The 21,948-nt window shown below is 41.9% G+C and overlaps 1 protein-coding gene across 1 annotated transcript in view; it reads left to right on the forward strand.

Annotated features, from left to right (window-relative positions):
* Positions 1-8,742: 8,742 nt before the first annotated feature.
* The window catches only part of neurl1aa (neuralized E3 ubiquitin protein ligase 1Aa), a gene marked incomplete at its 3' end in the record, with an annotated part of 76,784 nt that continues 63,578 nt past the window's right edge, over positions 8,743-21,948 (forward strand). Inside the window, exon 1 of the mRNA XM_084318076.1 lies at positions 8,743-8,880. Coding sequence (XP_084174202.1) covers positions 8,847-8,880 — 34 coding nt within the window. The 5' untranslated portion in view covers positions 8,743-8,846. The remainder of the gene's footprint in view (positions 8,881-21,948) is intronic.

The following is a 21,948-nucleotide window of genomic DNA, read 5'->3' on the forward strand; positions in this document are numbered from 1 at the left end:
AACTAGTCTCGCACATCCCTAAATAACAATATCAAAATATATTTCTCAGGCTATCCAGACTCGTTTTGCCCCAGTGCTGGACAACAAAGATGCCCTTCTCGCAGCTGTCAGTTGTCCAAAGTTTAAACTCCGGTGGCTGAGAGACGAAGGTAGGAAGGAGCAAGTGAAGGAGCTCCTGACAGAAGAGTGTCGCTCCTACAATGCTGGAGCACAGAGGCCTGCCAGCGTCCCCAACCCCAACACATCTGCCGGCGAAGGTGAGCTGGGCTTTTTCTCCTTTGAGGCCGAGCCAGAGGAGGAGACCTACGTGGCAGAAAAGGAGGTGATGGACTACCTAAGGTCAGAGCATGAGCTTCAGATACTGGATAGGTATTCAAACATAAAGAACATGTTCTTGAAGTATAACACTCCAACCCCATCGAGTGCTCCTGTGGAGCGTCTTTTTTGTCTGGGAGGGTTGGTGCTCACGCCTAGAAGGAACAGACTTTCTGACAAGAGGTTTGAGAAGATTCTGTTACTGAGATATAATCACTGGTTTACTCACCCCTCTCCCCTGTTTCACTAGGAACATTATACCATATCTGAATAGGATAGGCCTCAAAGGTAGGGTACATATCAGCCTACATGTGGTGTTATTGACCATTTATCTTTTGTGAAATCTATAGATCTATAGATAGGCCTACCTGCTCTATTAGTAAATTTATTTTTTTATAACTCTTTATTTTTCTATTTTCAATTTTCACTTTTCACTTCAATTTACTGTGTACTCGTTGCTGCTAAACAGAAAGATTGTTGCTTTCCCTTTTGATTCATATATATGATGGTGGCAGAGCAAAAGCTCTTATTTGCCAAATGCTGTTCATTTACAGGTTAAAGACAAGAGAGACTGATTGAATGTTCATAGACATTTTTAGCCTACATGTAGTGTTATTCACCGTTTTTGTTTTGTGAAACCACACGTTGCTGCTCAACAGTCAGGACTGTTGCTTTCCCTTTTGATTAATGTATTTTTTTTTAACAATGTTTTTTATTTTCCCTTTTTTAACATGAAACTAGACAAACAATACAGTAACAGTAATAATCAATGATAAATCACAGGATAATGACAGAAATAATAATAACAATAATGACAGTCCAGTAATAAAATCAAAATAAATGTAGATTAAAAGACATAAAAATTATAAATACAATACATTTTGATTAATGTATATTAAGATTGTGGCAGAGCAAAAGCTCTTATTTTCCAGATTTACAGTTCATTTTCATGTTAAAGAGAAACTGATTGTATGTTTATAGAAAGACATTTATAAAAACTAATAGTTACAGTTGATATAATTGAATAGTTCAACCTGCATTTGTTAGGTGTATGTTTTGTAAAACCACTGTCTGGCTGCTCTAATGCTGTGAGCAGGAGAGACTGTTGCTTTAACATACTTGATGGTACAGAAGCTGAAGCACTATTTTAACAATTTACGTTATGTGCAGAGAAACAAGTTAAAAACAATGTATGCACTTTCAATAAAGCGTTTAAAAAAAACTGTTGTCATTCTCATGTTGTGGCAGCAGCAGGGGGGACGATGACGACTTCGTAACCTAGTTACTTTCAAAGTAACTAAGTTACTCTGATAATCAAGTAATCAGTAAAGTAACTAAGATTACTTTTTAAAGGAGTAATCAGTAATCAGATTACTTTTACAAGTAATCTGTGGCATCACTGGCCAGGGCGACCTGCGTGCCCGCCTGGCACAGTGACTTTTCTATGGACTGACTTTACGTGGATGGTGCTCATGTTGTATGCTATACTTGTTGGTTCGCAACTTGTGCACTTGACTCTGCTGTTTACTGTTTGCTGTTGCAGTGTTACTGTTCTAGGATTGTTTTGTTTTATTTCAGCCTTTATTGTAGTCGTGTTAAAGACTCGGGATGAGATAGGCAATATTGCACTCCGGTTACGTAGATTGGTGCACGCACCGGAAAGGGAAGTATATAGACTACTGCTCTGATGTAAAGAGTTTCAAGTTTCAAGTTTCTTTAATAGTTGTCATACAGAAGTACAGAATACTTTTATACAAAATGCTTCTTACTGTTACGCTCCAGAGACTGTGCTAGACAAGATAAGTATGAAATAAAATAGTATAGCATGTAAAAATAGAAGTAAAAAAAATAGAAGTCACAGTGTTCAGTATATACATATGTACAATGTTCGATGCAGAATAGAAGTAACTGAGTTAGTTACCATACAATATACAATATACTATGCAATGTACTAATATACAATACTATATAGTGCAAAGACACACATTTCCCCGGCTCATGACTTGTTTGATTATTGTCATTTCGCGTATTAAAGCAAGTGAACAAATAGAATGTTGTTCTTATTTAAAAAGGTTATGAAATGAACAAGAATGTGATCAAATATGTAATAAAAACGGAGCTCAACGCATACATTTGATCAGTAGAAATACTTTTATTTCCCCAATACCAAGATGGCGGCGGTCTTGTGACATCAGAGTGTCTTCGAGAATGATGTCATAATCAAACATTCTAGAACATTTGAGTATCTATTCAACAATTCTCTCAGAAGATCTCATTGTGCATCTTGAAACAGTACTGAACTCAAGTATGTTGTTTAGATTTATGTTTACCGGTTTGCCGTGGAAAGGTGAGTGTCCACAACGGCTAGCTAGCTGTTCTACTTGAATACTGAATGTTAATTCAGGTTGACAGTTGACATCATTTGACAGTTGACAGGGGGCTGGAAAGTTGATTTAATAAAAGAAAAAATACTAATTTAATCAGATTAATCACTTTATTCAAATTGAGGATTTAGTTTGAGGAAAGAAAAAAAAAATTATTTAAAAAAAATGAGAATAATTTTTTTAACACTTTGGCTGCCAGGAAACGCTTAAAAGCGTCATTCCCGGCCATGCTCAAGTTGCCGGAGGACGCTTTACAGCGTCTTTATATCAATATTTCAAAAATATGCGATCGGATTCATATGTCCCCTCCACTGGCCTGAGATCCACCAGGAGGACCCACTGAGCTCTCTGGCGGTTCAGGAGCGCCATCTGGTGGCCGATCGGCGCAATCGCTTAACAGGAAGTGGCATAGAGGTTGTGCTGGACGGCCGTATTACTTCCGGGCACTCGCTATAGGTCCCGGCATTCTAGCTCGTCACAATACACAGCGATCGATTGCCAATAACTCGATAAACAACATGATTTGGACGTATATACCATTATACAAGCTGGAGATGGACCGGGTAAATCTACATCCCATAATGATAAAATGTCTACTCTACGATGATCGCCCAACGGCGCGCGGAGACTGGGGTGAGTTTTAGCGTGTAACTAACTGCTATGATCAACATTTGACCCACATTAGATGATTGGTATAACGCTGCCCACGGAATTATAAACGCCCCCTAGCCCATCCGGTCAACATCAGATGATGTGTAGTAACTTCTAGAAGTACGTCTAGTTGGAATTTTTTATATCGCGCTGATTGCCATAAAACTGTATTGCATCATCAATATAATGCATTTGGGGCTATAGATCACGTTCTGGAGAAAGCTGCAGAAAGAGATGAAAACATACTTATACATTAGACCATACTTTACTATGAATATGTGAATGAAAAAGTTTAACGTTGCTACACAATGAACAATACATATAGGACTTTGAATGGGCCCTAATAATGGCAATGTAGCAATAGAATTTAAAAAGTTATAGCCATGCAAAGAAGGGGTACTTCTCCATAGACAAATAGAGCCGGCAACCTATGGTATATCATGAATTTAACCCATGGCAACCAAAGTGTTAATTAGAATCTTTTTATTAAAAACTAAGGTTCGAACATCCGCTCGAAAAACCCTGACGAAGTTTGAATCACTTTATTCAAATTGAGTATTTAGTTTGAGGAGATAAAAAAGAAAAAAAAAGAATTTATACATTTTTTTTTATTAAAAACGAAGGTTCGAACATCCTTTCGAAGAACCCTGACGAAGTTTGAATCCCAAAAACAGGCTTCGGGGACAGCCTTCATACATATTATTTATATTATTCAAATAAAACTAAAACATGTTCCGTTGTGATGTCCAGGGGCGTAACTATGGGGGGAGACACATGGGACATGTCCCCTGCATGTTTTCAGAATGCAGTTATTGTCCCCTGCACGATAATAAACGGTGACACGACGTGATAGGACCACACGAAAAACGGCTGCTTGTCCATCTCTGAGCCATTGTCATGCAAAGTCAAGTAGCCAGGTGAGCACCCGGCGGCCGGCGCTAAGTACTACCGACCACAACTGTCTTTGCATATCAACAACAGCCCAGTCTTCAGGTGTGCTCAAATAGGCTACATAACACCCCTCCCCTCAAAGTTTGGTGTGAAACTGTGAATGATGCTGTGTGACTGAGGCCCCGTTTAGACGAGCGTTTTGTGAACAGAAACCGCAAAAGTCATCTTGCGGTTTCACTTTAAATTTTACGTTTAGACGAGCGTTTTGGAGTGGAATTCTCCGTGCAGACGACGCTGTAACGACGGAGACCCGCTGTCACACGATTGGCGCATATGTCACATGACGTGCTGTGAAGACCCGCCCTACTCTGCCTCTGATTCGCAGACTGTGGATGGGGAATGTGATTGGACTAAAGCAGAGTCACTCACAGACAGAGAGTCCAGTCACGCCGCGGGACAGATTCTTGTGTATTTAACCCTTTCACTGCCACACGACAGCCGGTTGTGTGATAGTAAAGGGGTAACCTTCTGTCGTGTGGCAGTGAAAGGGTTAAAAGTACTGCCAATGTAGCCTTCAGGTGATCTCCGTTGATATAAGTCAGACATACTTGCTTTGTTTACGTCTCGGCTACTGGCGCATACCTGCTACCTGTGACGTAAGCAGTACGCGCGACCAGAGCCGTGACAACCCGTTCGTCATCGTTTTAACAGATTTATACGTTTTTGATAGTTTAGACGAGATCGCAAAGCTTTTGCGTTTCTAGGAATTCCACCCTGGAAGGTAGTCTCACTTTTTTGCGGTTTCACCCCGTAAAAACGCCGTTTCCGTATAAACGAAAGGTACATCCGCAAAAATATTTTTGCGGATTCACCTGCTAGCGTTTCCGTCTAAACGGGGCCTGAGATGTCCATGAAATGCAACAACATTGCTTGGTGTCTGTAAAATATCTGTCTGTCTGTCTGTATTTAAAAGCCTCAGTCTAGGCTGTTGTTTTATACATTGTAGATAATAAATAGCGCTCTCTCTCTCTCTCTCTCTCTCTCTCTGTCTCTCTCTCTCACACACACACACACTACGCAGTACGCACGTTTTGAGACTCGCGTGACATTATGACTTGTCATAAGTGAATTGTATATAGAAACAACTCACCAAAATGTACTTGCACAACTGATTTTTTTTATCTGCGAAAAGGGGGGACCCTCTCCTTCGTCGGGGACACACACATACACAAACTTGACTGCGTGTGTGTCGGGGACATAGGCATAGTGTAACCCGACACTTCCTCAAACGGGGTTTGACAGGCAGAGAACTAGCGAGGAGAGGGAGGGAGGGAGAGAGATAGATAGAGAGAGAGAGAGAGAGAGAGAGAGAGAGAGGGACGGCGGGAGGGACTGCAGAAGTGTGTGTAATCAATGTCACGAAAATGTGAGTCTCTCTCTCCCTCTCTCTTTCTCTCCCTCTCTCTCTCGAATGCAGTGAGCGCTCCATAATATGATCATGATAGAATATAGAATATCAGGCATAAAATGGTTATGCGATTAAAAAATGCGATTAATTAGATTAATTAATTACAAATCCTGTAATTAATTAGATACATTTTTTTAATCGCCTGACAGCACTACTCAAACATGTTCCGTTGTGATGTCACAGTATGATGTCATAATAGAACATTCTAGAACATTTGTGATGTCACAGTATTCTCGAAGTCAACTTCCTGTCTGTTGTTGCTAGGCAACTGCGGTGTGGGGGAAACATGCACCCCGGGTGCGTCTATTCTTTTACCAACGGATTTCCAGTTCCGGGTTTGCGTTCTGCCAGCCCCAGACCACCGCCCTGCGAGCCCCAGACCACTGTCTCGCAAGCCCCGGACCACCGTCCTGCAAGCCCCAGACCACCGCCCCGTGAACCCCAGACCACCGCCCCGCGAGCCCCACGGGACGAGACCAGGTAGAATTTTAGGCGCACGGGAAACAAGTCTCGCGGGGCGGTGGTCTGGGGCTCGCAGGGCGGTGGTCTGGGGCTCGCGGGGCGGTGGTCCGGGGCACGTCTATTCTTTGACCTCACACGCAGCTCTGGGTTGCCCGTGATGGGGCCTCGGTCCGGCCTGCCACCTGCACCGCCGTCGGCAAGCTCTCCTCGTGGCCCCGGTGGCTCTGTCTCCGCCGGACTTTGTCGCGTTGCCGCTGCCGCTGGCATTGGGATTGCGCCGGTCTGCCAGGGCGACCTGCGTGCCCGCCTGGCACAGTGACTTTTCTATGGACTGACTTTATGTGGATGGTGCTCATGTTGTATGCTATACTTGTTGGTTCGCAACTTGTGCACTTGACTCTGCTGTTTACTGTTTGCTGTTGCAGTGTTACTGTTCTAGGATTGTTTTGTTTTATTTCAGCCTTTATTGTAGTCGTGTTAAAGACTCGGGATGAGATAGGCAATATTGCACTCCGGTTACATAGATTGGTGCACACACCGGAAAGGGAAGTATATAGACTACTGCTCTGATGTAAAGAGTTTCAAGTTTCTTTAATAGTTGTCATACAGAAGTACAGAATACTTTTATACAAAATGCTTCTTACTGTTACACTCCAGAGACTGTGCTAGACAAGATAAGTATGAAATAAAATAGTATAGCATGTAAAAATAGAAGTAAAAATAGAAGTCACAGTGTTCAGTATATACATATGTACAATGTTCGATGCAGAATAGAAGTAACTGAGTTAGTTACCATACAATATACTATGCAATGTACTAATATACAATACTATATAGTGCAAAGACACACATTTCCCCCGGCTCATGACTTGTTTGATTATTGTCATTTCACGTATTAAAGCAAGTGAACAAATAGAATGTTGTTCTTATTTAAAAAGGTTATGAAATGAACAAGAATGTGATAAAATATGTAATAAAAACGGAGCTCAACGCATACATTTGATCAGTAGAAATCCGTTTATTTCCCCAATACCAAGATGGCGGCGGTCTTGTGACATCAGAGTGTCTTCGAGAATGATGTCATAAACAAACATTCTAGAACATTTGTGATGTCACAGTATGATGTCATAATCAAACATTCTAGAACATTTGTGTACATCTATTCAACAATTCTCTCAGAAAAAATACTCATTTAATCAGATTAATCACTTTATTCAAATTGAGGATTTAGTTTGAGGATATAAAAAAAGAAATAAAAATAAAAAATGATTTAAAAAAAATGAGAATAATTTTTTTAATTCGAATTTTTTTATTAAAAACTAAGGTTCAAACATCCGCTCGAAAAACCCTGACAAAGTTTGAATCATTTTATTCAAATTGAGGATTTAGTTTGAGGAGATAAAAAAGAAAAAAAAAATTATAATTTTTTTTAATTAAAAACGAAGGTGCGAACGTCCTTTCGAAGAACCCTGACGAAGTGTGACTGAGATGTCCATTGCTTGCTTGGTGTCTGTGAAATATCTGTCTGTCTGTCTGTATTTAAAAGCCTCAGTCTAGGCTGTTGTTTTATACATTGTAGATAATAAATAGCGCGATCTCTCTCTCTCTCTCTCTCTCTCTCTCTCTCACACACACACACACACACTACGCAGTACGCACGTTTCGCGACTTGTGTGGCATTATGACTTGTCATAAGTGAATTGTATATAAAAGAACTCACCAAAATGTACTTGCACAACTGATTTTTTTTTATCTACGAAAAGGGGGGACCCTCTCCCTCGTCGGGGACAACACATACACAAACTTGACAGCGTGTGTGTCGGGACGTAGGCATAGTGTAACCAGACACTTCCTCAAACGGGGTTTGACAGGCAGAGAACTAGCGAGGAGAGGGAGGGAGAGAGAGGGAGAGAGAGAGAGAGAGAGAGAGAGAGAGAGGGACGGCGGGAGGGACTGCAGAAGTGTGTATAATCAATGTCACGAAAATGTGACTCTCTCTCTCTCTTTCTCTCGCTCTCTCTCTCGAACGCAGTGAGCGCTCCGTAATATGATCATGATCATTATGATCGACTGGAATAAAAAATAATAATAATAGGTTTACTACTTACATACTGTAGTTGTCTCCTTAATACTGTAGTTGTTCATTAATGTTACCTAAATGTCATAAGTAAATTATATAGAAACACCTCACCAAAATTGACTATTGCACAACTGATTTGACAAAAAAAATCATTTAGTGAAATTATGCTACTGCTCTAGGGGCTGAGCCCCCTAAAGGTCTGATGCTAGAACCGCCCCTGGTGATTATGCTCATTGTGTGTTTGTGTCCATCACTTGTGTCCTAATGGTCGCTGGTCCACGGCAGTGACAGTGTTAAAAGAGCTCACCAAGGAGTCTCCACCTTTTATGTAAATACCAGTGTGAGTGAAGTGGGGCTTGAGGCGAAGCGAGCGCTGAGTGAATGGGGGGGGGAGTTGCCTTTACTGCTGTTTGGCACACAGAAGGAGGTGTGGGTTTCTCTACACTGTTTGTATCTAATAAGGCCAGGGAAAGAACGATAGTTTTGGATGATGTGAACGTGCAACCATGTCACCGACATCGGAGTGCCCGCGCATCGAGAGGAGCTGAATAATCGATAGGCTACGGCTACCGGGGGATAGTAAAGAAATTGAGCCATGGGTGGGCAGATGACGCGAAATGCCTTGTACGGTAAGGAATAAATGTTTATATTTGGGGGATTTCATATTCATGCGTAATGTATGGGCTATCGCTATTCCCCATGGAAGTAGCGTCAGTCCCGTATCGCAAGATTAAAATGTATATAGGCTATGCTTTGGTATCACCAGGTAGCCTATAGCAGCCTCATACAGCCCTACATGTCACCGAAATGTTACTTAATTAATTACTGATCTATATTCACATGCATGGTCAATTGTGTTTTCATTCTGTGTGTAATTCAACCCGGAGTCCCGGGCTTTTCGGCTGCTATACAATCTATTCTGTACCGTGGTGTTTCCGTTCTAAAATTAGAATCTTTAGCTTGAACATGTTTCTTTCCTCAGTCAACAGCTTTTAGTAGAAAGTAAAAACTTGCGGGGCTTCCCCTCCCGTGTGTGCGGTGGTGTGGTTTCCCCCGCATGCTGTATAGTTTCCATTATGCATTGAGTGTGCAGCTGTGTTTATAATCCAAATCAATAAATCGATATCTTATTTCACGTTACTGTATAGGCAGCCGAGCGGGGTCGTGACATCTATTGAACAATGGGCTACATTTCACAAAAGTAATTAGCAAACGTTAACAGTGTTGCAAATAAACATAATAAGAGGCCACTTTTGCTCTTTATTCTGGCACTGATGATAAGAAAGTGAACAGTATCTTATTAAACAGTATTGTATGATCTGACTATTCTTCCGCTATTACGGTGCAATTTGTTAATTCGGTGTCTTGATTTTAATCAGAGATAACTACAGTGTATTTATAGACAGTGTTCTGTGTGGCGCGGCTTATAGGCATCGCGCTAAATCGCATCTCCTGCAGGAGCCTCATATGGCTCTGAGCACCTAATTGTTCTAATTAAAGCCCATAGATTAATCCAATAAGGTAAATAGGGACAGACTCAGACAGACAGGCAGAGTGGCCGAGGCACCTGCTTTCTCTCACTTGGATCAAGGTCAAACCTCAAACACTTTATTTTATTATTATATAATGTAGCTTAGCCTATACTTAAGTATTACATTTAAATGGTCAGTATATTCTCAGAGATCAAATAGGGCTATGCTAATTGTTTCATTCTATACTTAACCCTGTGAGGCCCAAATTAAATTTACATTAGCAACATCAGAGGCCAGAATGTGGGACCTATAAACACATTTACTATACAATAGCATTGTGAGGCTGAACAACAAGACCCATTAACTCATTGGACGCCACGGATTAGCCTCATCCTGTAGTAGCTACCGCCACCGCTGTAAACGATGGGACTCGCTCACCTTGTTTGCAGGGCTATAACTATTTAAATATGATAGCTATGGATGCAATACTATGGCCCATTTGATATAGAGTATCTATCATTCAAGATATGAAAAAGGAATCTTTTTTGTATTTCTATAAAGCAAGCCCACACCTCTCTCAGAAAATGTCAACCTTGACTGGTAACCTATTGCGGTGACCACAATTAGGTTCCATTAACTCCCCGTGACTGTGGTAGGTTCATCTTAGAACAATTTCTGCTGTGCTAGACATGGCTGCTTGGGGGGGGGGGGGGTTACATCCCTGGGTCAAAGCCCAGCCCTGCTGAGTGCTACATTCATGTTGCAGGTTGGATGGACTAGAGTACTAGACGGTCACATCGTAGAGAGAGAGGTGTGTGTCCTCGCTGTGGGCTTTTCAGGCTTCGCTCCTCCTTTCAGTGGAGATAGTTTGGTGCGGCAACCCTGAAAGGGCCCAATGACAGCCCTGCCCAGGGAGAAAAACCTCTTGGTTCAGTGGTAGTTGCATCACTTGTGCATCCTGAAGTCCTGGGTTTGATCCCCAGCCTTGCAGAGGGCTTCACCTGCTATTGTTGGGATCTAGGATCTAGGAGCACAGGGCGGCACGGTGGCACAGTGGTTTAGCACTAGGGGTGGATTCGGCACGACCTCCGCGGTTCGGGGCGTGTTTGTATTGTTCGGTTCAGGGGATGAGCAAAAAAAAATCTTCATTTGGCACGGAGGCGGGAGAGGTGACGCCAGCGTTTCCGTTAGCCGGTAATTACCGGTATTTGACTGGCAAAATCTGTTGAAGTCCGACAAATTTAATCTCTCCGGTCATAGTGTCCGGTGAAAATAGTTCCCTCTGGGCACAGTTTGATTATTTGAATTGTATTTGGATGGGCTGGAGTTGGGTGGCCTATGCGATGAACGAAACAATCATTGCGTTTGTTGTCGTTGCTTCGCTCAGCGAGAGCTTGCTGCTGGATTTGCGGAAGGCATGCAGCTGCAGACCCACAGAACCCACCAGCTTTGCTGGCACAGTGCGGTCCCCAGACCTGGAAAGCTGCTCTGCGGGTCTGCAGCTGGATGCTTCTTGCAAACTAACTGCGGCGCTCGCGCTGATATTGTTGGACCGGCTGCTTGGTGGAGCAACGATGAAACGAATGTAATGAATCGTTCGTCGCATGGGCTATTTAATTTTGGCCTGTTTTGGTACGGTTCGGGTGGTCAAGTTGTGCTTGGAGGGAGTTGTTTTCACCGGACATTATGACCAGCACCAAGTCGTTGGGACTAGGTGGAGATATACATCACGCAAACCCACGATAATGTTGCCGTCTCTCTGCCAAATTTCTCAGTTCTTCGCTTGATATAATTAATACAAATGTCCAATATAACGGAATTCGTTAGCTCATAAATGTGATTATAACAGACTGCTGTTTATTAATGTCGGGCCGACTGCCCACAGACACAGGTCTATTTGATTTAAAGTCGGCAGCAGCACGGAGTCTCTGGACTTATTTTATTTGGAATATAATGACTGTATACGCAAAAGTAGCCTAGCTTTAAGTTAAAATATTATAAATCTACATGCCTTGAGGATGTCATTCTTTATATAGCCTGTTGTTTTTAAGCTCAATAAACTCTGACCGGAATTTCTCTCATTTGACCGGTAGATAAAAATCTACCGGACCCTGAGACCGGCAACAATTTTTTCTAACGGAAACCCTGGGTGACGCGCCGGCTGCTGGCAGCAGCGCAATATAAATCAATGTTCATTACGACTTTAAAAACATAGCCATTAACATTACATAGGCCTACACACATCTTGCCATAACGTTAGCACGGTTTGTACAACACAGCGCACGTTTAACTATGGTAGCCCGCCAGCTCTAATACAGCCAATTAAATGTTACCGTAGCTACTATAGCTAGCAGAGGAGGCAATGGGAGTCTGAGAGGCGGGGTGTTTAAAGACAATGATAGGTGTTTATTCAACATCCAAGAAGGCTAACATAAAACTGTGTTTACTAACTCCAACCGGGACTATTGCCGCTTTTCCACTGCGTGTTATCAACTCGATTCAACTCCGGTAACGTTAGAGTCGAGAAGGTCTGAAGGTACCACACGCTAAATTGTCCGTGCGGACCCCCCAACCCATAGACAGTTCCAACTCACCGAATTACGTTAATCCACCACAGTTTCACAATTACTGTGTTAGTAAATAAATAAATGTAGACAGACAATGTACGTATTTTAAAAATATAATGAACAGGGCAGTGTTGTTTGTTTATTTATTTATTTTAAATAACAGTCACACTTTTCCTTTTGATAAGAAATCCAGCCATATTCCTTTCATTTTATTTCAAATACTGCACTTTAATTTCAAGCGGAAAACTAATCTTTCCATTAACACATCCTGCGCCAAAAACGAGTTTACTCGTTATTTCCCGCCAATCTAATAACGCCAACAACGAGTTTACTCGTTTTTATGATCGTTATTTCCTTTATTCGCTATTGGCATTCATAATTCATCCAGGAAGGCTCCAGGGGCCAGCTGGACTCTGTCTGATATTGCAACTAGGGATGCTCGATATTGGCTTTTTTACCGATACCGATATACCGATATTGTCCAACTCTTAATTTCCGATACCGATATCAACCGATACCGATATATGCAGGGTTTCCCCCCCCCCCAAAAACGGAATAATTTCAGGTAATTAACATTACATATCTCTTGTTGTGGAATTAACACAACATTATGCATACTTTTGACAATAAATAACATGAGAATTTGTTCTTACTTGCTTGCCTGGGTAAATAGGGGTTATAGGATTTTTTTTTTTTTTAAACCGATACCGATATTTTCCGATATCACATTTTAATGCCGATATCAGCCGATAATATTGGACATCCCTAATTGCAACGCCTCAATACCGCCGCCTGGTGGATTTCGGGCGAGTTGCACTCCACTCTAAACCGGATGTGGCGCTCTGTGCATCGGGGAAAAAGCTCCGGCAGAGCTATCTTGTTACGTGGATCCAGACAAACACCTCGAGTGCATTGGATCGCTTTCGAGACGCAAGAATCAATATGCTTTCGGCGTTTATTGCATCGTACAAACGGAAAATGGATCTAGCAGATCGAAATCAAATAATTGCAATTTCTTTTCTCCAGACTCATCGGCCACAGGTAAGAGGAATCTAACGTTAATTCCAGCTCGATTGTGCATTTATTTCATTGCAATCCATCCGATCAACGTATGATGTCGTACTAAAGAAAGGCGTCACTGACAATCAAGGAATCATAAACGACCCCCCCCCCCCTTTCCTTCACGCATGATGGAGCATAATGTATAGCGATCATATGCATTTGAATTTTTTAATATAGCGTGTATAGGAACGAAACGCCAATCGATTATGTATAATATGCGCCGCGGCCTATAACTCGCGTTCTAGGAATTACTGCTCTACACTCTAAAAACATGCGTATATTCACGACGGTACTAACACGACAATGTATGAATGGAAAAATATAACGTTCCCACATCCGGAACGATAGATACCCGATGTTGAACAGCAAGAAGGTCCTGGGTTCAGTGGTCAGCACTGTTGCCTCACAGCAAGAAGGTCCTGGGTTCAGTGGTTAGCACTGCTGCCTCACAGCAAGAAGGGCCTGGGTTCAGTGGTTAGCACTGCTGCCTCACAGCAAGAAGGGCCTGGGTTCAGTGGTTAGCACTGCTGCCTCACAGCAAGAAGGTCCTGGGTTCAGTGTTTTTTTTTTTTTTTTTTTTAAGTATTTCCTCTGGGTACTCCAGTTTCCTCCCACACCATAAATACATGCATGGCAGGCAGGGACTACAGATGAAAACTAGCTCATTAGTTAATTCTGACACATTTACATTGATGTGGAGCCCATTCCCACCAGGGTTTCCCGCTATAGCAACGGTTCTGGCCAGCCAAAGAGATTAGAATTTACCGGCCAAATGTGGAATTGAACGGCCATATAATGTAATACACGTGCGATCATGGAGAAATGAACCATGAAAACGTGGTTAGGGGAATTCATCGTAAGTACTTATGTCTTCTTCAATAACGTTGAAAGGTGATCCATTTTGTGAATACATTCGTTCTCTGATGTAGCAATATCTTTGTTGGCAGATGACTCCTTCAGGCAATCTCATGTAGTAATGCTAACGTTAACTTCCTGTGTACGTGTTCCTCTTCACTTCCCCGGAGCAGTAACTCTGGCTTTGTCAGTCGTCCCTATACAAACACAATTAGCAGTGGTCAGTCAATTAGCAGTGGTCAGTCAATTAGCAGTGTGTTGAGCAGGGAAGGGATCTGGTGGAGATAACGTGAACCAGGAGAGTTATGCTCTCCCAGTGAAACTCATCGCTGTCAGGTGAAAAGAAGCGGACCTGTGACTCCACATGTATTGGAGGAGGCCTGTGGTAGTCTAAACCCTCCCCAGAGCGACAGTAGGGCAGTGCAACGAAGTTTGGTCATTGATAATGTCACAATTGGTACTCGTCATTGAAATCTAAAGAGTTAGAAAATTCCTAGATAGAATTTTTGAGGAAACATAAATAATAATAATAATAATAATAATAATAATAATAATAATAATAATAATAATAATAATAATAATAATAATAATAATAATAATAATAATAATAATAATAATAATAATACTAATAATACTAATAATAATAATAATAATAATAATAATAATACTAATAATAATAATACTAATAATAATAATACTAATAATAATACTAATAATAATAATTTTAGCAAAATTCGTAAAAAAAAAAAATTGTGACGTTTTCAACAACAGCAGCTTTATGCTTTCTAACGATACACAGCTGTGTTGTAATCCGGTGTGAAGCACCAGAGTGCGGTGGAACAGAGTTGGCTGACTCGATTGCGTAATTGAGCCTTGCGGAATGTGGGGGCTAGTGCTAGCTGCTTCTCTCAATTGACTTGAAGTTGGCCAGTGGTTCAGGATGCTCTGTTCTATTCCATGGAAATGGTAAATGGCTGCATTTATATAGCACTTTTATCCAAAGCGCTTCACGATTTGTTCCTCACATTTGACCCATTTACTCACACATTCACACACCGAAGGCAACGCAACCATGCAAGGTGCCAACCTGCTCATCGGGAGCAGTTAGGGGTTAAGTGTCTTGCCCAAGGACACCTCTACATGCTGCCCGGGAGGAGCGGGAATCGAACCAGAACAGAACCTCCGGATTACCAGATGACTGCTCTACCTCCCGAGTCACTGTCGCCCCATAGAACCCCATTAGGAATTAATAGAGCTCAGTATCTCCAACGCAAAGGGTCGATTGAGCCGAATAGATGATATAAACCAACGCCACGCTCATCTCTAAGGATCAGGCTAGACTGGACTTCAATAAAGCCATCATGGAACATCAGGGAACTTTTACATCGTGGATCGATAATAGTATGTCTTTTATTTAATTTAAGAGGCCATTGCCAGACAATCCCCCTGTATCACATGTACATTTACAATCTATCAGTATCAGTCTATTGCATTCATATAAACATTTATTCCTTTTGTCTGATGCGAGTGACTTAAAACGAGAGAGAGAGAGAGAGCGAGAGAGGGGGGGGTGAGGGGGTGAGAAGGAGACACAGATAGAGAGGGGGGAGACAAAGAGAGGGGGGTAGACAGAGAGAGAGGGGGGTGAGAGACAGACAGAGAGCGAGAGTGGGGGGCAGAGAGAGAGACAGAGAGAGATAGACAGAGAGAGAGCGAGAGAGAGAGAGAGAGAGAGAGGCTAACCTGGCTCTTGTCATGCCTGGACAGTTGTTATGCTGTGACAAGGAGCAGGGATTCTCACTAGGTTTGCTTTGAGTCAACACACAATGCTGTCACCCACACATGAGCAAGGACACAGTATAATGATATACTGTAAGTACAAACACAATGTGCTGTAGGTAATGTTGCTTTGCAGATACATACAGGCAGTGTTGCGTTCCTCATATCAACACTGATTGCACGCACGCTAAGGACGCCACGTGCACGCGCGCTCCAGGCGCGTGCGCACACTCCCGCGCATGCGCATAAATGTTCCCTCGCTCAATTTCAATTATGATTTTGGCTTCCCACAATCATGAAAACAAGATAATCGAGATAGATACTATTATTGTGCAGCATGCAGCAGCGTTGCTCTTATTTTGTCTTGTGTTGTAAAAGAAGCGCACCCTTCCTTCATAGTAGTGTGCTCCGCCCCTCCCTCCTCCAAGCCCAAACGCGTGTATGCCTTCTACGACAGAACTGCGTTTCCGCGTTCGAGTTTTGCACTCTGATTGGCCAGGTCATGTGACATGTGCGCCAATCGTGGGACAGCAAGTTCTGCGCCTATTTCCGGGTCTAACAGCCTGCAAACTACCTGGCGTTCTATCGCCATGCTCTAAGACAAACTCTAACCTTAACCAACTTCGAACGAGCGCCTAAGCTTAACCAGTGTAGAAACTTGCGGTCCCACGATTTGGCGTACATGTCACATGACCAGAAATGACCTGGCCAATCAGAGACGCGGAAACGCAGTTCTGTTGTAGAAGGCATTCAGGCAGCCCAAACAGTAGTTTCAGCTGGTGTTGAGAGGGAGGAGGGAGGAGCCATGTTTCTCCAGTTATTTTGACACGTCTTTGGTAACTTGTAGAAGAGGAAAAAGCAACCTTCGGTGAAACAAATTCAGTCGTCATCATATGATGCTCTCAAATAATGTTTAATAACCGTAATTTCAATATGAATCAAACTAATCGTGATAATGATTTTTGCCATAATCGAGCCTAACTGATGCAACATGGCACATATAGTGAGCGAGCGCAAACACTAGGGTTGGGTACCGAACTCGGTACTTTTAATGGTACCGACCGAATTACATCGGTACTACCTAGATAACATTTCGGTACCTTTACATGTTTAGTATAAGAGTGTAATATTACTAGACAAGAGGGAGCCTTTTCCACAAATATATATATTAGCCTACTGTCCCATCTCTTGGGTCTTTGGCTGGCGAGATAATGTTGATATATAAACATTTAAAAACATAATACATGATCATGCGATTTATGTTGTGCGGTGTGTTACAACAATAAGTAAAAAAACTGTTCTAAATAAATAACAATGTTGAAATTGAGAAATTAGGATTTATTTTTTACAATTGAAAAAAATTGGTATTACAGAAAGAGTAAAGTACCGAAAAAAGGTAATGCTGGGTACTACCGATACAGAATTCCAGGAACTGGTACCGGTACCAGTAACAGTAACGGTTCAAATGTGACCGGTACACAACCCTAACGCACACGCACTCCGTTCATAGACCCAGCCCTCGTTCAACAATCTATGACGAGTCACCTTCAAGGCGTCGGCCATCGTAATGACTTCTCAGTGCAGAAGAGCATCTCGCCTGCTTTCGCTCAATGCAGGCTGCATGTCCTCACGCCGCTTCACTAGACCACTCCATGTCACCGGCCACGAAGAGGCATCATCTCATCGGATTACACCCCGCCGCCCCCCACGTAGTACGTGGCCCTGTGCTATTATTACTTATTGATCACCATGGCGTAATCCTTTCGGTTGAGGGTAGTGAGGTAACAGGGATGAGATTAGCGGGTTACAGAGGAAGACGTCAGTGAGGCGTCTACATACAGGCTTTCATCAGAGGCAGCGTCTCACCTTGCTCTCTCCCCTCATCATTAAGGCCTGACAGCGTGGTCTGAATTATTAATACCACAAACGGTCTCTACAGTACAGGTCAGGATATGGCACTAGAGAGGGCTTCTGTCTACTGTTTACTTTTACTCGTACTCATATATATACACTCATATTCAGTATATATTCAGATTCAAATTCTTTAGCGCCGATATTTATTGTAATGTATATTATAACCGATGGGGCATACAGACCCTCATCTGCACCTTTGTTTACACTTTTTCTCATATTTTTATATTCAGATAAAATTTTATTGCCTATATTTACGTCTTTCTACTACCTCCCCCCCTCCCCCCTCCCCCATGCTGCTATGACGATCCCCAAGGGGCTCAATTAAGGAATATCTTATCTTATCTTATCTTCTCTCAGTAATAGAGACTAATGACGGGACAATATTGCTCTCATATGCACATAAACACATACTGTTGAATAACGCCACTCTCAGAGATACGCGGTCTCGACAGTGTTCTGAAGCGGGGGAATACTTTTTTTAATCACCCACTGTTATTGATTGTATTGATTGAATGTAGAAACACCCCCCCCCCCCCCCCAGAATACATTGCCGTGAACAGGAGCCAATCTATCAAGACGGGATCAATGGTGTTGTCACGATGTTGCCTAGCAACGTGTGAAGCTCCTTGGTTACAGTACCACACAAATAAAGTGCTAGTGTGGCTCGAATTAGAACCACTGATGTATATGGCGACCGTTAGGGTCGCTGGCACAGTCATGGCTACTATCACTAGTACAGTAGTAATCTCACTGTCTATAAGCCACACGGAGTACATTAGGTTTCACACACGTGACCCATACATCCCCTTACATCTGTCAGACACACAAACACGCACGCACGCACGCACACACACACACACACACACACACACACACACATAGGGATGGGTATCGTTAGGATTGTATCGATACTACTACTCTTATCGATACTGCTTAACGGTTTGGTACTTTATCGATACTCTTATCGGTTCTTTTTTATTTAGCAAAAAAATATATATATATTAAGAACAGAATCGACATTGCTTTATTATTCTTTTATATAACTATATTACTGCACATGGCTACTTTTTTATCAATTAATACAAGCAGTCAGATAAATTAACTATTTTGGGACTTTCTATTTTATTTAGAAAGTTCTTAAATCAGAATGTCCCACCCAATACCCAGCTGTTAAAAATGGTTCAACACTCCATGTTATTAGTAGAGGCTGTGTGTCTTGGTGCGCTCCGGGTTCTGTTTACGGTTTGCGTTTTGAGCGTGTAAGCTTGCCGTAGGCGATGATGTCACGCTCGAATGTAAACACAGGAAGAGTTTAACACACGGTGATGGAAACTGGATGCCCGATATAAAGAAACAAATAACCAATAAATATGAAGTTATATTTGAACCTCTGTTGTCAAGCCTTGTCAATATAACCCACCCCCTTTTCTCACGAATGGAACTGGTGTCGTGGAGTCCGCTTTGAGCGTTTTCCATGGTTAACGCTAAGCTAACGGCTAATGCTAGTTAGCTTAGCCTATTTATTACTAGTTAGCAGCTAACATTGCTTGCATCAATTATATTGCATGTCATTGATCTACCGGTCGATCACGGCCGACTGGTTGGGCACCACTGGTCTATAGAAATAAATGCATTCGAACAAGAAACCAATGTATAGTAGACATAGCAATGGCAAAAAAAGTTGAGTGTGAGTAATAATGGCTCGCTGCGGCTCGCTTCTCGTGCAGAGACAGAGAGAGGAGAGATAGTTTGCAACGTTTAAATTCCTAAAAAAAAAACTCATAGTAATAATAATTTCTAGAGTATCGATAGCAGTACCGATAACATCGGAGCTTATCAATACTCCGGTTTTTTCTAATTTAGTACCAGTTCCCGTTTAGAACCGGGGTCCGGGGGGCATTCCTACACACACACACACACCCACACACACACACACACACACACACACACACACACACAAGCACACACACACACACACACACACACAAGCACATAGGCAAGTACACTTATTATAAAGTACAGGAGATGTAATACCTTGTGAATTATATATGGAGGGGGGGGGGTCGATATATTGCAGTATTTTGAATGCCGATGTTATATTGATATAGTGGCGGCAAGTATTATAAAGAAATAGCTTTTTCTTTTTGCTTGACAATCCCATTCTACTGCAAATCAAATGATTGTAATGGTGAACTGAAAACGTTTTCTTATTAGATAAAACAGATATTGTTAAAATAAACAGATGCATATATCGATATAACGGATGTATATTTATTATTTGTATTGTGGATGTTAAAGTTTTTCATTGGGGACATAATTTGCAGTTGAAAAAAAGGTAATACATTGCAATATATTGCAATATCACAACACATCGCAATATTGTGATATTATTACAATATTGTGACACTGGTATTGTGATAATATTGTATCTTGGGGGCGGGGGCCTCTGGTGATTCCCACCTCTAATATAGATATATATTAGGGATGTCCCGATCCGATCACGTAATCGGGGGCCGATCATGTGATTTTCAGAGGATCGGGTTTGAAAAAAAATATATAAAATAAACAGGATTTTTTTATTCAACAAACATGACCATGTTCACGTCTTAAACTCATACTGAGGCCTTAGTTTTGGTTTTAAATTGCAGATCATCATTCATTTATTTATTGTCACACAGAGCAGAAGAATTTTGCCAAAACAAACGCATTTCCTTTGATTTAATTAATTATACATCAAATGATTTATGTCAAGGATGAGGGACATCCACTAGTTGCAGAACTTGCAGTCACCTGATTTTTACAGACGATGGTGCCATTGCTCTCATGAAGCAGCAGGTTGGAGGCGGAGTTTTTAGATTACTCCGGTTGCAATGCCTCGCTTGAATGAAGTTAATGTGAGAAATTGGGATGGGAGGGGGAAGAAAATATATATATATTTTTATAAAAAAAAATGTGTTGATCGGATCGGGAAAGATCGGTATCGGTAGATACTCAAAATCACATGATCGGGATCGGATCGGGAGCAAAAAATGTGATCGGGACATCCCTAATATATATATGCATGCAGGCCTAATGTGTGTTGATTAATCTACTGCATTATAATGTGATTCATATCATGGTTGGTGCTGCATCAAAGCTGAAATGCCATTGTCTCACGAGTCATTGGGATTGAGTGCCTCATCTGGGAAATCCTACGTAAACATTGTTAAGATGCTGTTCGTCACCAACCCTCCAGATTTGAATGGTATTGTTAATGACGATGCCATCTGATACGCAGAGAGTAAAAAAATTCAAGCAATTTGTGTAGAAACAGGGGAACTGATAAGTGGCACCACCCACGTCAACCATCTATGAGTAGCCTATATATATATATACCCATATAGTAGCCATATATACATATACCCATAACATACTCAAAAACCTTAAGGTGGCATGCAGAACAAAGACAACAGATGGAATTGAAGCCTAAAGGTCACTCTGCTCATAAATGATGACATCAGTGTGTTGTTTACCATAGTGTCAGTGAAGTGACCCCTGGATGTAAAAACACCCTAAATGGCTCCAGTTAAGCAAGCAGTCAGACAGCTGCCTCTTATAACCTCACTCTTCATCACTGTGTGTATGTGTGTGCAAACGTGTACATGTGTGTGTGTGTGTGTGTGTGTGTGTGTGTGTGTGTGTGTGTGTGTGTGTGTGTGTGTATATGTGTGTGTGTGTGTGTGTGTGTGTGTGTGTGTGTGTGTGTGTGTGTGTGTATACTGTAATGCATGTGTGTTTGCATGTGTGTTTGCATCCTAGGACACTCAGATCTCTAAGGATATGTATTAAGCTGGGCTTTGCATAGCAACAAGTCAGCACAGAGGATTACCAATACCAGGTGGGCACGAGGATAAGGTGGGGTTTGGCTTCCATGAGGTTAACCGTTGGTCGCCGTCGGTTGTGTGATAGTAAAGGGTTAACGTTCTGTTGTGTGGCAGTGAAAGGTTAACTGGCTGTCGTGTGGCAGTGAAAGGGTTAACATTCTGTGTATTGTCGCAGTGAAAGGGTT

The sequence above is a fragment of the Notolepis coatsorum genome, assembly GCF_963971535.1.
Source record: "Notolepis coatsorum genome assembly, chromosome: 7".
In the NCBI taxonomy this organism is placed as follows: Eukaryota; Metazoa; Chordata; class Actinopteri; order Aulopiformes; family Paralepididae; genus Notolepis; species Notolepis coatsorum.